At 45.7% G+C, this 14,527-nt stretch overlaps 1 protein-coding gene across 1 annotated transcript; it reads left to right on the forward strand.

Annotated features, from left to right (window-relative positions):
• The first annotated feature begins 6,184 nt into the window (after window positions 1–6,184).
• Window positions 6,185–8,149, forward strand: LOC137787949 (tripartite motif-containing protein 16-like). Its single transcript, XM_068580728.1, has 2 exons — window positions 6,185–6,202; window positions 6,377–8,149. The coding sequence occupies exon 2, from the start codon at window positions 6,398–6,400 to the stop codon at window positions 8,078–8,080; it is 1,683 nt and encodes a 560-aa protein (XP_068436829.1). The 5' UTR covers window positions 6,185–6,202; window positions 6,377–6,397; the 3' UTR covers window positions 8,081–8,149.
• The last annotated feature ends 6,378 nt before the right edge of the window (window positions 8,150–14,527 follow it).

Below are 14,527 nucleotides of genomic sequence, written 5' to 3' on the forward strand. Positions count from 1 at the left end.
ATATCCACAGTGGCACAGTGGGGAGGAGAACAGAGCAACGGAGATAGATGATAACATAGCTGATACAATATTGAGGCGCTCGGCGGAGAACTCTACTTTATTTTTATTGCTGCGGAAAAGTCGAGACACACACGCACACACACACACGCGCACACGTTGAAAGTTTAATACCAGTGTGGCGGAGGCCGGGTACGGCTCTATATTACAGCTATAGCTGTTTGTTGAAGGCACTGCAAGGACAGGAGACATACACAAACTCTATCTTTATGTCTTTCTACCTCTAACCCTCCACGCACCAGCAGAGTCCAGATCAGCTGCGTTCGGGTCATCGGTGTCCACGGACACTAGCATGCAGGCCGCAACCAGGTCGCGATAGATTTATTCTGTTGAGCGCCGCATCAGTTATGCGACCTGGGATTGTCTCTTTCCAGAGGTAAAACTCGGCAGATCAGCCCAGATAGCTCCGGGAATCACCCTGCCAGCAATCTGCTCACGATCTGCAAGACACAACCAACAGCATACAGCAACGTGAAACTGGACTGATCTGCAATCTGCCGGCATGCAGAACCCATGGACCAATACAGTGTGTGTGTGTGTGTGTGTGTGTGTGTGTGTGTGTGTGTGTGTTATCCGGTTTCCCTGGTGCTCAGAGATAAAGAATGGAACACATGGAGATATCAATACCAGGGGTACTGACGTGATTTTAAACACAGCTTAGATCACAGTTTTGGGCATTAATGCGCTCCGTTTGCTCGAAAGCAACCGCCAGTTTTTATGCTGTTGCGAAGATCCGGTGCAAAACATCTGCAGATTATCTGTTGTGTGAGACGTGCAAGATGTTGCGGTTTAGACAATTGTGGTTTGTATTCATTCGATTAAGCATTGCGGCGGTGGTCGTTGCAGATCCACCTGGCAGGGATCTGTTGATCTACTGGGTACGGCTTTCGAGTGTCCTCTCTGTTAAAGTATTCCACCCCCTTATCCAAATATTGGCCGACGTGACTGAGATTGGTTTGACATCTTGACAAGAAATACGTGAACATGGCCTCGTAACTGCGTCTGCCAATTCAATGCTCGCAATAGCACAATGCTGGTTACTTTGTCGTGTGGACGGGGTAATTAAATGCTTTCCAGATTTGTTAAATCCCTCCATACAGTATTATAAAGCATTGTGCAATCAAACTCAGAGAAATATGTATTTTTCCAATTGCGTGCCCCGGATTGTAAAGTATTGACATTAACGGCAGTTAATTGCAGTGCTGGATAGAACTGGCTCGTCCATTTGATCTGCATATCGGGGTAAACACTGGATAATCATCCCAATGGTATCCCATAATGCAGCTGTCATGAACCACACACCACTGTAACTGTCCGGTTAAGCACTCCCTTGACTGGCGTTGTGTTGAGTTGTGTTGAGGACTGATGGACGGAGCCTCTATTTCTGTGCTGCCATTCATTGTCCGGGGAGGAACAGAGTATATATACTGGTCAGTCGTGCAGTTGGCTCGCCACGGTCAGCTCAGCACCAGCACACATCTAAAATATTAACAAGACACACAAGCTTGCTCTCCAAGTGCATTATTCCCTGTTATGTAACCATGCGGCATACCTCCAGTTATGAAAAGCAAAGCCAATGGGCAATTTTCTTAATGTTAGGAGGCAGTTGCAAAAAAAGGTCTGATTGTAAAGAAGTCCATGAGAAAAGGACCTAACAATTGATTTATCACTTAAGTAATCAATTGATAGTTTTAGGTGTTTTTCCCATTCAGAGTAAAGCAGGGTATACTTTCTTGCATGGCTACCTTGTGATTGACGGGTCACCACAACGGCTTTTTCAGGTCTGGGAGTTGTCCGTGTTTTTGTCTTAGAACTAGAAATATTTTATTAAAGTGTTTGGTTGTACTTAGCTCTGCCCTCTGGTGTCATTTTATGGTTGCTAAAAGCCAAGATGGCGACAGACAAAAAACCAAGATGGCGACAGCCATAATTACGAACTTAAGGCCTCAAAGCGGCCTTCCACCAACCAAAGAGTGACGTGACGGTGGCTCTAGGTTCTCTGTATAAATTGGAGTCGATGGCGCTTAGCTGCTGGAAAACAAGACACGGGAAAACACCTTCAGCCTTACATTCACTTGAAATCCTTCGCCGCCAAACAAACTCCTCTGCCAACTCGTTCGCTCAAACACATTCACCGTTGCTCTCTCTCTCTCACTTCACCACTCACTTCCTACGTACACACGCAAACACGCTACCCTTTGCTTTGCTATCCTCCTACGACCTAAGCTAATCTCACAGCGCTGTTCTTCTGTGCTTTGATTACCCGCCATGAAACAACACAACCCTCAGCCGTGTTTTCTCATGCCGAGTCGCACTTCTGAGGTTATTACAGTCAAAGTGAGGGGAAAGAGTAATGTAATCACATATGCATCGCTCTGCCCAACCTATAATAATGTGAAGTAACTGTCAAATGAAAGCAAATAGTCATATGTAACTTATTGCATTTCGAAAGTAGCTTTTCCAAGAAGCAGTTCCTTGTAATTGCACGAGGGATCCGATCCTGTGCACTGTGTTCAGATCGGCCTTATGAGAGAAAGGATTGGCCCCGACCTCGCATGAACCGTCTAAGAAGTTCCCCGTTATCAGACACGCTTCCGTAAACTCCAAGCGGTGCCAAACACCCCCCCACCTCCACCCCCGAAGCAAATTCACCACCAAACCCAAAGCGGCACAGCCCGGCTTGCGTGTCCCTTTCTTTGTGTGTAGCTGTGTTTTTTGTGTGCAGCTCTGTTTCCTCCTCCGTCGTGCTCCCTCTCCTCTCGTCCCCTCTTTCCTCTCCTCCTCTTTCTAACTCACACGCTCTCTCCTCCCCTCCCTTGTCTGGGTCACTAAATCCCTCTCCTGCCACTCCCACCCTCCATCTCTCTCTCTCTCTCTCTCTCTCTCTCTCTCTCTCTCTCTCTCTCTCTCTCTCTCTCTCTCTCTCTCTCTCTCTCTCTCCCCTCTGTCGCTCTCTCCCTCCCTCCGATGAATGCCACTGTAATTCCTATTCTTATCTACTCGTCGGCGCGAGGATAAGAGCTCCTTTACTTATGTGCTCTTGCTCTCCATGGGGAAGAGGAGACAGAGAAAACATTTAAAAAAAATAAAATTACATGCAGGGAAGCAGGACGAAGGGGGGAGGAGGAGGAGGAGGAGGAGGAGAGAAAAACATTTTAGACTAGAGCTGCATGCCAAGCAGAGGAGTGGGAAGAGAGGGAAGAAATCACATTGCAATTATTCTGTATTCTTGTTCACTTCAAGTTGAGCTAATCCTGTCTCGGGCGTGCTGCGTTCTCCTGGCACTGACTTCCTGGTCTCGGTGACAGTTTTAGAAGAAACTGGATGCCCATATAAACACAAACACACACACACACACACACACACACACACACACGTGCGCGCACGCACACACAGGCACACACACACGCACACAGAGTTCGGCGTCGCCCTCCAGAGGGCGCTCATTAAAAGATTTCATTAGGTTTCAATCGGGCCATAAGTAGGCCAGCTTCACTATTACAGAGTGAACATTTGACTGAAACATGACTGCGGGAGACGTGATATAATCAATGAATCAGCGCGCGTCCGAATGATTTAAATGAAATACGGCCGAGAGAGCGAGACGCACAACATTAAATTGAATCACTGGTGAAGTATTTTCTCCCCTCCGCCGAAGGTTTAATGCCGGGTTTGTCCTCGGTGGCACTTTCTCAGCAGCTGCAGAGACAAACATCCGGCCCGCCCACAAAGCTGGACGCGCTGCAGAGGCAATCACGAGATCCGCCAGTGGGGCGAGGAAGATGACGACAAGGAGGTGGCGAACATAGCCACCGGCAAGACGAATAATCCGGAGTGGGAATCGGGCCGCTCGCGGATCTGAAATGGGGAGACGGCGGTAAATGATTGATTTTGATCAAATTTGTTGAAAAGGGAGAAGTCGGATGCTCGTCTGGGGAGGGACGGAGACGCAAATACTTTTTTCTTTGTTTCTTTTGTCATCCTCTCAGGGATACGGAGTCGTTCTTCCACCTTACCCACCCCGCCTTTGGAATCTCTACACTCGTTGCGCACATTGTTGTGTCGTAGATCATTAATATCACGGGTATATTTCAAAAAATGACAGAAACGGCTGTTGGGGCTTGACACTTAATAAACTTAGCTGGGAAACTCCAAGAAGAATATCAATGTCAACGGCAGATATCAATGAATATAAACATTACTTTCTCCACCGAGCAAAATCACAAAGCCCAGCTTTGGAAATGCCAAACCCCGAAAAAGAAACCTATATCATTTTGAGGAGCCATAAGAGAATTGCCATACACACACAAAGTATAACACAAATCGATGAGAAAAAGAGCAGCACTTTATTTCAAACTGTCTCACTTCTCTGGCAACTGGAAACTCTAGACATCTCATTTCTCAGTATTGCCTCCATCGCCAAACTTCTTATGATTTTGGTGTTTCAGCCGTGTTTTGACTGTTTCAGTGCCGAAATAAAACAGCCGTGCCTGCTCTGGTGTTTTAAGATTTAAATTTAGCCATTCAGTCGCCGAGCAGAAGCTACCGGTTTGTTCCTGGAGAAGCAACAAAGATGCTTACAGAAGCAGCTAAAAAAAACGCTTCTTTTTGGCTCAACGCCAGTCCTTGTGCGTTTCTGTAAGCGCGATACGAGGCTGATATGAGACGTATTGATGAAATGTATTTCTGGTTCAGAAACGTCGACATTCAGCGGCGCATCCGCTGGTTTGCAGGAGAGTAAACATGTTTCTGGGTTGGTGATGGTGCACTGCAGAGTGGATCGGGACCTGAAGACGTCCTGTTGAAGCTGGTTACAGGTACAACGGAGCACACTAAACTAAACCAACGCCATGATTGAAGGCTGTGGCTGAAAGTGAAGCAGCATTGTTTGCTCCTTATCCTGGCTGAAATGTGTCTTACAAATTTTCCTTGACTAAAAGCGGGCTGTGTCATGAAGAATATGTCAGCCTAAATAAATCTACTCCTCCAAGTCCTGTCAATATTCACATTCCTGGAGGCACCGGCCGAGCGGGTGGAGTAGCAGCCATCTTTGACTCGAGCTTATTGATAAACCCAAAATTACATTTGAACTCATTTGAATGCTTGGTTCTTAATCTTTCACACCCAACCTGGTCAAACAATACAATTATTTGTTATAGTGTAACGGGCACCAGGTTTTAAAGTAATCATTGTCGGCGATTTTAGCTCAGTTTTTTGGATGTCGATAATGATAGCCTTAGTGCCGCGTTTATCTCATTAGGTTTGATCAGCTTCTTTCAGAAACACACTCACTGTTTCAACCCTGGAGCTTGTTCGATAGGAATGACCCAAAGGTTGATAAATATATATACTTTCCACAGAATCCTCTTTTATCAGGCCATAAAAATAGTTGCTAAATTCCCAGGTATTTTTTTTTTTTTATCAACTCTTGCTCTCCTTGAACTGGATGGTACATTTGGTCTGAAGGACACACGGGACAAGTCGTTTCCTACACAGCTCAATCTTTAATGCTTTTTTATTTGCCAATAGTTGGCTGGTTGGTCCATCGGGTTGAAAACCTTCAAACACAAAAAGCAAAGAGTTGTACAAAAACATGTAAATGCACTTTAAACAATTTCCATCCAACAAATAGCTACAGTACGAGTGGCTTCTTTGTCTGTACCTCGAGTCTCCTCTCTGTCTCAGCTGAAGTGTTTGCTGTGAGACCTTCCATTCACAGGTGTTTTAACTTAAAGTAATCAGCAGCCTGCGCTGGTCTGCTGGTGGTGCATTCTGGGACTTGCAGTCATTATTTGTTTTCTCCTTTTTTTTCTCTTGGCAGGAAAGTAATTTGAACTTAACAATAGTCTTAAAACATATAAAACCATTTAGACCAGACTATTTAATAACTCTTTTGTCATCTGGTTGTTTTAAGCAGTAAAATAAATCTGAGCATGAGATGGAGACATGAGCAAAGCCTGAGGAGACAAGAAATATGTTACAACTCAAAATACATAAACTCTTTCAAACATGGAGCAGGTTTTAACCGAGTCTCCGTCTGTAAAAGAGGAAACAAAGTTCACGTTCACAGCGCTGCTCTTCTGGAGTGAAGCACAGCTTGATAAGCCCCTCCCTCTTCCTCCTGCTCTCCAACACAGCAGCTGCAGCCTATCAGGGTATTTCCTTGTTCCCTCCCCTTCAGATCTACAGCTTCAGAGATGGGTGGAACCAACATGGTGGTGAAGCAACAAGCTGCCAGGCCCCATTTACTGAACCATCACGTGTTGTTCAGATCACAAGTCAGAGCAGAGTCGCTTCTCAGGAAGTGAAACTCAGACAGTCGCTGCTACTGAGAGGTGAAATGGCGCAGAAAGGAGTTCAGCTGGATCAGGAAACCTTCTCTTGTTCCATCTGTCTGGATCTGCTGAAGGATCCGGTGACTACTCCCTGTGGACACAGCTACTGCATGAACTGTATTAAAAGCCACTGGGATGAAGAGGATGGTAAGAAACTCCACAGCTGCCCTCAGTGTAGGCAGACCTTCACACCGAGGCCTGTCCTGCTGACAAACACTATGCTGGCAGTTTTAGTGGAGGAGCTGAAGAAGACTGGACCCCAAGCTGCTGCTGCTGATCACTGCTATGCTGGACCTGAAGATGTGGCCTGTGATGTCTGCACTGGGAGGAGACTGAAAGCCATCAAGTCCTGTCTGGTGTGTCTGGCTTCTTATTGTGAGAAACACCTCCAGCGTCATTATGAAGCGGCTCCGTTAAAGAAGCACAAGCTGGTGGACCCGTCCAACCAGCTCCAGCAGAACATCTGCTCTCGTCACGACGAGGTGATGAAGATGTTCTGCCGTACTGATCAGCAGCGTATCTGTTACCTCTGCTCTGTGGACGAACATAAAGGCCACGACACGGTCTCAGCTGCAGCAGAAAGGACCGAGAGGCAGAGAGAGCTGGAGGGGAGTCGACTCAACATCCAGCAGAGAATCCAGGACAGAGAGAAGGACGTGAAGCTGCTCCATCAGCAGGTGGAGGCCCTCAATCTCTCCGCCGATGAAGCGGTGAAGGACAGCGAGAAGATCTTCACCGAGCTGATCCGCCTCCTGGAGAACAGAAGCTCCGATGTGAAGCAGCAGGTCAGATCCCGGCAGAAAAGGGAAGTGAGTCGAGTCAAAGAGCTTCAGGAGAAGCTGGAGCAGGAGATCGCTGAGCTGAAGAGGAAAGACGCTGAGCTGAAGCTGCTCTCACACACAGAGGATCACCACCACTTTCTACACAACTACCCCTCACTGCCACCACTCGGAGAAGCTACAGACTCCACCGGCATCCACATCCGTCCTCTGAGCTCCTTTGAGGACGTGACGGCGGCTGTGTCAGAAGTCAGAGATCAACTACAGGACGTCCTGAAGGAGAAGTGGACAAACGTCTCACTGGCTGTGACTAAAGTGGACGTTTTACTGTCACATTCACCAGCAGAGCCCACGAGCAGAGCTGGACTCTTAAGGTATTCACGTGAACTCACTCTGGATCCAAACACAGTGAACACAAAACTGTTATTATCTGAGGGGAACAGAAAAGTAACATCTATGAGGAAACAACAGTCTTATTCTAGTCACACAGACAGGTTCATTTATTGGCCTCAGGTCCTGAGTAGAGAGAGTCTGACTGGACGTTGTTACTGGGAGGTGGAGTGGAGAGGGACAGGAGCTGTTGTAGCCGTCTCATACAAGAATATCAGCAGAACAGGGAACAGTGATGAATGTCTGTTTGGATTAAATGATAAATCTTGGGCGTTAGAGTGCAACAAAAAAAGGTATACATTTCGTTACAACAAAGTCGGCGCTCCCGTCTCTGGTCCTCCGTCCTCCAGAGTAGGAGTGTACCTGGATCACAGCGCAGGTATTCTGTCCTTCTACAGCGTCTCTGAAACCATGACTCTCCTCCACAGAGTCCAGACCACATTCACTCAGCCTCTCTATGCTGGACTTTGGATTTATGGCACACATAATGACACTGCTGAGTTCTGTAAACTCAAATAGACAGACGTGATTGAAAGAGCAGAGGGTTAAATTCATGTTTTAATTCTTAAACTCATTTTGTCTCCATCATTGTTGCCCAGAGCTGATTGTTCTTCACCTGTCAATTAAACATTGTGGGCGGTCCTTTGCCACCTTGTCATTATTGTCCTGTAAATGTTTGAGTTTCTTGAGGTGGCGCTCCGTCTGTTTAGCCGTGGAGGCTCTCACTGCTCGTGATGCTCTTTGTTTACCTGAACTCATATTTCTCTGCAGGAAAATGTAAACTTCTCTGATCTCTAAATGTTTGATGAATATTGTTAATGATGTCTTTGTTGCTTGTTCTGTCTCTTCCTCTGCACGGGTCTTAAAGAGTGAAAGCACCAGAGCTTCTTTATCAGAGACATTTTATTCTCACCACTTTCTGTAAAGTATTCTATCTTTACGTTTATGTTCTTCAATTTCAGACTAAATGTTGTTGTTGTTGTTGATTTAACATACAAATGATGTACTATGTTGTATTATAAAATATAGTCTTATAATCATAATAAATGAGGAAATCAATCATTATTCTCTTTTCCATAACTGAGACTCTTTACTGATGGGATGTGAACAAACTGAAGGTTCACATGATGAATGAAGAACTTTCTTCTTCTTTTATTTGCAGGTTATCAAACAAAGCTGATGGTGAAAATGTGAATTATGTTTCTCTCATGATTTAATAAAAGCTTGGAGCACCAAGATAAAATAAGAAGACAATAGAAACTGATGTAAACTTCTCTGAGCTCTACATGTTTGTGTAATATTGTTATTGATGTATTAATAAGTTGTAATGTATTTTCCTCTGCGTGAGTCTGAAAGAGAGAAAGCAGAGCTTCCATAGAAAATACATGTTATTCTCTCTACTTTTGGTGAAGATATCTATAAATACATTTACATTCATTTGTTTGAGACTAAATGTTGTCATTACGGTTGAATCAACATACTTTATAAGAGCAAGTTGTGAAAGTTTGAATCCAGACTTGACTCAAACTTCTTGTGACTCATTTGGTCCAGAGGTTAATCTGTGGACTCACAGTCGTGATGAGGCTTCCTGACGCTGCCATTGATTCATTGCACCATCACATGCAGAGTTACTCCACCTTTTCCAGGACTGAAGTACTTTAGGAACAACGTAACAACCGAGATAATATCCATATGAAATGCTGCGTTCAGTTCAACCAGAATCATCCTCAGAAGGACTCGACGTCTGAAAGCAACAACGTGTTGAGTCTCGTGTGAAGCCTTCCAGACGGCATCGTTCATGGTTGGAGGAGGTTCCTGTTGCTCCTCTTGACTCCGTACAGAACACAGACAACAGTGTCCTCCTCCACCCTTTTGAGGCGGCGGGTGGGATGAGAATCTCCGTCAGCCGATTCCTGCTCACGATCGCGGTCCTCTGAGCCGTGAGCAGAGACAAAGTCCTCCGATGCTCGTCCCGGACCATGTTCTATTGTCCTCAGCTGACTACGGGACGGTGTCCCACGTCCACGTCCCTCTGGACGTCTCCGGTCTTCTCTCTTTATTGTCCTCCGCTGTGCCGCTCCCCCTCCTTCACAGGCTCACACTCAGTCTCAATGCCGCCATTCACACATGACTCACCTTGTGAAACGCTGCCTGCTTACGTTGACACGCGAGGTCAGCGACAAGGCAAGGGCTGTTTTTGGGAGGCTCTGACATACCTGAGACCCACGAAAAAAAGTCTTAAATATATATACATATAGTTTTTTTTATAAATTAAGTGTTGGGGTGGTAAAAAAAAAAAGATTGTAAAGATTTATTTACGTCAAGCATTACTTTATTACAACGTTACAACATGTGCACTGTAGTGTACAACAGGACTTGGTTGAGGGCAGATCATCATTCATCATCATCGGCGTTCAGCTGGAAGTACTGCTGTGGGCTCCAGTCTCCACGGCTTATTTGGGCACCATCATGTGCAATTCTGTATTCTTCCAACACAGGCATGAACCGAAGATAAGTACAAAGCACACTAAACTTTAGTACAATTAATACGTTATATAAATGTTAAAGGCCTCAGAGCATGTTGGGCTTCGCCTACAGAGGACGGGCCACCTCGTTCACCCTCTCATCTCCTCATAGGTCTGAATCTCCTTAATGATTCTACAAAAAAAAAGTGAAATAAACACAAGTCCCGACGTGCGTTACAGTGTACATTAACCACATGGTTGGCGGTTCGATCCCCGGCTCCTGGAGTCAGACACTAAAACCCACGTTGCTACCGGGCGCGTTGCCCTTACGTTTGGGACGGGTAAAATGCAGAGGTCAGAGTTCATGTACGCACATGACAACTATAAGTGTCTGTGAACCTACTCGGTTATATCTGTGCAAAATGAGCAATAGAAAAAAGGCTGCGTCATCGTCATCGTCATCGTCATTGGCGTTCATTGTCGGTGTTTCAGACTTTCTGAGTCTTCACGGTGCGTTGGATCATCTGATATCACGTATAGCTACAAACCGTTGTCTTATCAGAGGTGGGTGACACTGAGTGGGTTGTATGTGTCTGAAATGTCCAGTATCCATCTGCAGGCCCACACATAACTGCATAATGACAGCAGAGAAAATCAACAAGACAAACCCCAAATTGTGTAAAACATAAAGCATTCATAAACACGGGGCCGGAAAGACTATCTGGGAGTGAAGCGGCAGCAACTGCCTACAAGACAGGCTATATTTACTATCGCCTGTTATTTAATTATAAAACGGCCAGAGGGCGCGATGCCAGATGAGCGCCGTCCCAAACAAAGAAAAAAGAGCACAATATCCCACCAATATCTGAAACTCTTGAAAACGCCTCGGGGCGTAAATATTACCGCTGAATGAATTTCTGTTCAATCCCATCACCGAAGGAATAAACAAATACAGATATAGGAGACATTTTAAAAACAATACTCGACCAAATATCTCTGGCACCAAATGCCTGGAGGGCCCGAATATTAAGGCCCGGGCCCTTTGCTTGCTACTCGAGCATGTGGCGGCAGACGAGTGCACATAAATAACCCACAGGGACGCCCGGTGGAGACTCTGAGGCAAATGCGAGGTGACAGTATTTGGGATGGGAAAACACTGGGTAAATGCTGATATGCCGTGAGGAGAGGAGGGGGAGAGGGAGAAAGGATGGGGTAAGGTGCGGCGAGAGGCAGATGATAATTACATGGGGCCGAAAGCGGATGAGCAGGAGGAGAGGATGAAGAAATGAGAAGAGGAGCGAGGAAAGAAGATGAGAGAAAAAAGGAGGCGACCTGACGACTTAATAAGATGATAAAGAAGAAAGCAGGAGTCAGAGATTAAAGGAGATGATATGAGAGATGAAAGGGAAGGACGAGGAGTGAGCAAGAAGAAAAGGGGGGGGGGACAATAACCTTTATATATGAATTATCACCCGCCTGTTCCCGTGGCAACCGTGAGACACCTCTCGTCTCTGCGTGCCATCGCGATGCGGATGGGATGATTGTGTGCGTGCATCGGCGGTAGGAGTTTAATCAGATGTTGAGGCGGAGCTTTTATCAGCCGGATCGGTCCGCAGGTGAACCTGTGTGTGTGTGTGTGTGTGTGTGTGTGTGTGTGTGTGTGTGTGTGTGTGTGTGTGTGCGTGTAAACATGTGGATTAGCAATCTGTGAGACTTTTATCGATGGAAAGGCCGAGAAACGAATCAGAGAGAGATTAGCAGACAGTCCACGAATGCTTCAATACAGGTATGTAAACACACACACACACACACACACACACACACACACACACACACACACACACACACACCCACACATATACATATGTTTAACGTCCCGCGTTCGGTGGCATTTCACTGGCATTTACGGCCACTGTAAGCGGCGGAGGGCCTTCCTACCGGAGGTGACGGCTGCATTCTGATGCGTCACCTCTGAACCGCCGTCTCCGATGTGACAAGAGACATCGCGTCAAACGTCGAAACGCCGCGGTAAAGGCTTGTCAGTCCGATGTCGTCCGAGCAGCTCACAGCTTCTCCGACGTGAAAATAGAAAGCAGACTGCAGGAACCCGGCAGCCCTCGGAGTAAAGGATTGTTCACACTCGCTGACTTTGATCCACGGATCGGAGGCGACGTGGATTCAGCCGCAGCGTCTTCGGGCTGCTTATGAAAGGTCCAACGTGTGGTATTTCAATGTGAAAAATTACCATCATTAACCCTCCGGGGTCTGAGGTCATTTTTTTTCGATTTTACATAATTTCTTGAATTCACTTTTTAAAGTCACTTGCGTGTGATACATAGCCATGTGTTTTTACATCTAATATTGCAGAACAGTCTCACCGCAGGATGAGTTATAGTTTAGCACATTTCATAACACATATAGTTATTAAGAACTGTGTAAAACACAGTGAGGGATGCTTGTAAGAAACGAGTTAACGACTGTTTCCACCAGTTTCATCACTGTCCTTTGTTTGCATTAACTTTGTCATTGGTTAGTTAACTCCATGACGAAGCCGCCGAGAGCAACGTATTTTACAACGCCGGACCAAACTATAATCTTAATAATGTACAAAAAATATAGAGAAGAAATACAAGCAAAAAGCAACTCTGCTGCAGCAGCCAGAAGCCTCAAGGAATCGTGGCAAAAAATCGCCGACCCTGTCAATGCGTGAATTACTGGGATTGCTGGCGGCGTCCTGGCCGATCCCTGCCGCCCTGAACCCTGCAGGTCATCCCCACGGACTCCTGTCCCACTGAGCCCTGTCCCTGTCCCCGAGCTCAGAGCGTCAGATGTCCGCCACCTGGAGCGCGTCTTCCCGCCTGGCGGTCGCCCTTCGTCTCGGACCCCGGAGCCCGTCTTCCTCCTCCTCGGGCCCCTCCTCCAGCCGCCCTGTGGGACTGAGGGATGTCTTTTTATCCCTGTCCCTGTGACTGTCTGCCTCTCACTGATTGTTTCCTCATGTGTCTCATCACCTGCGCCCTCCCAGTGTATTAAAACCCTGTGTCTCCTGCCCCAGTGTCTGTTGTCTGTGTACAATCTCGTGTTTATGGAAGCTTTGTTTCTTTGGATCTCCCCTTTTTGTCTGAAGAATAAAGATGACTTCACACCGATCTTTGGCTTTTGGTTCCAGTCCTTTGCAGCTTCTTGTGACATAGGGGTGTTGTCTGCACATTGTATTCACGCTTCTTTCTCAAGTTTCTGAGAAGAAGGACAGTAACGGAAGGCAAAAGAAGAGTGTAAAGCAGTGAACAGGCATCCTCATTAAAACGTTCTTCAAATTATATTCAAGGTGTCTGCTGGGTTTGCGCCGCCTCCATACACGAACGGGAGAGCAACACACAGGATTTGCTGAAAAGTATTACTTTTTATTTAACATATTTTGCAGAAACATAGGGCGGACCCAAATAGAACTGCATAGTTGTTTATTTTATTGACGTCAATGTAGGCCTACACATACCGATTAATTTGTTTTGCTCTTCTTCATAAGAGTTGGATATTGTTATAACAGGTAACATATATAATACAATGACAATAATATATATATATATATATATATATGTAATGTATATACAAAACTATGTATAAAACTCTATAATCTCTGATATCAAATTGCTTTTGTGGCTCCAGACATATTTTATTTGGTGGGAAATGGTTCTTTGGATTATAAAGGTTGTCGACCTCTGACTAGAATGTAAGATGGGGTCAAATGTGAAAAGCCAGTGGTTGATGGAGTGAAACTGCACAGGTTTATGCAACAGAAATACATAACGGTGTTCAGTGGTCGTGATTAAGTTTAGGCAACAACGACAATAGAACAACAACAATAGAACAACAACAATAGAACGGTCGGGGGTTGGGTTAAGTTGACCAAAATACGTCCACGATCTCAGGATGAAAGTAGATGTCAGAGATCTCACAGAAAGTGTCTTGCTGAGCTCTGCAGTTAAAGAGGGACGGATGGACCGGCTAAGAGGGAACGCAATGCTGAGCAGAGCATGTTGCTGGAAATAGAAAGCATGGACATGTGACATTGAAATAACACTTATACCTTATCATACTTCCACACTTTCCACACAACACAATGAACTACGGGGCATCAGCCTGACTCAGTTAACGGTTTGTTTTTTTATGGCATAAAAAAGCGACATCATCGCTTTCCACCCGCTCAAACGTGGTTGGTCAATACTACTTGGACTACAACCGGACCACTAATGGAAACCAGAAGGCATCCGATACCAAAATGACGTCCCGTTGGCCACATATTCTGAATTCTAATGCAGATCACTCTTTACAGGGACTTTTAGCAATAGTGCTGATTTCTAGGAAGGTCTTGAGAGATGAAGGAATAAGGATGTGCACATTCAAAGTCAACGCTGATGTATTAGGTAGTTCAAATATCATAACCTTATCAGAAGTGCTTATGTCTATATGACAGAGATAGAAGGAAGTGGAATGACTCAGT

Source organism: Clinocottus analis, unplaced genomic scaffold (assembly GCF_023055335.1).
Source record: "Clinocottus analis isolate CAN_PGR_092001 unplaced genomic scaffold, fCliAna1.0.p SCAF_17, whole genome shotgun sequence".
Taxonomy (NCBI): domain Eukaryota; kingdom Metazoa; phylum Chordata; class Actinopteri; order Perciformes; family Cottidae; genus Clinocottus; species Clinocottus analis.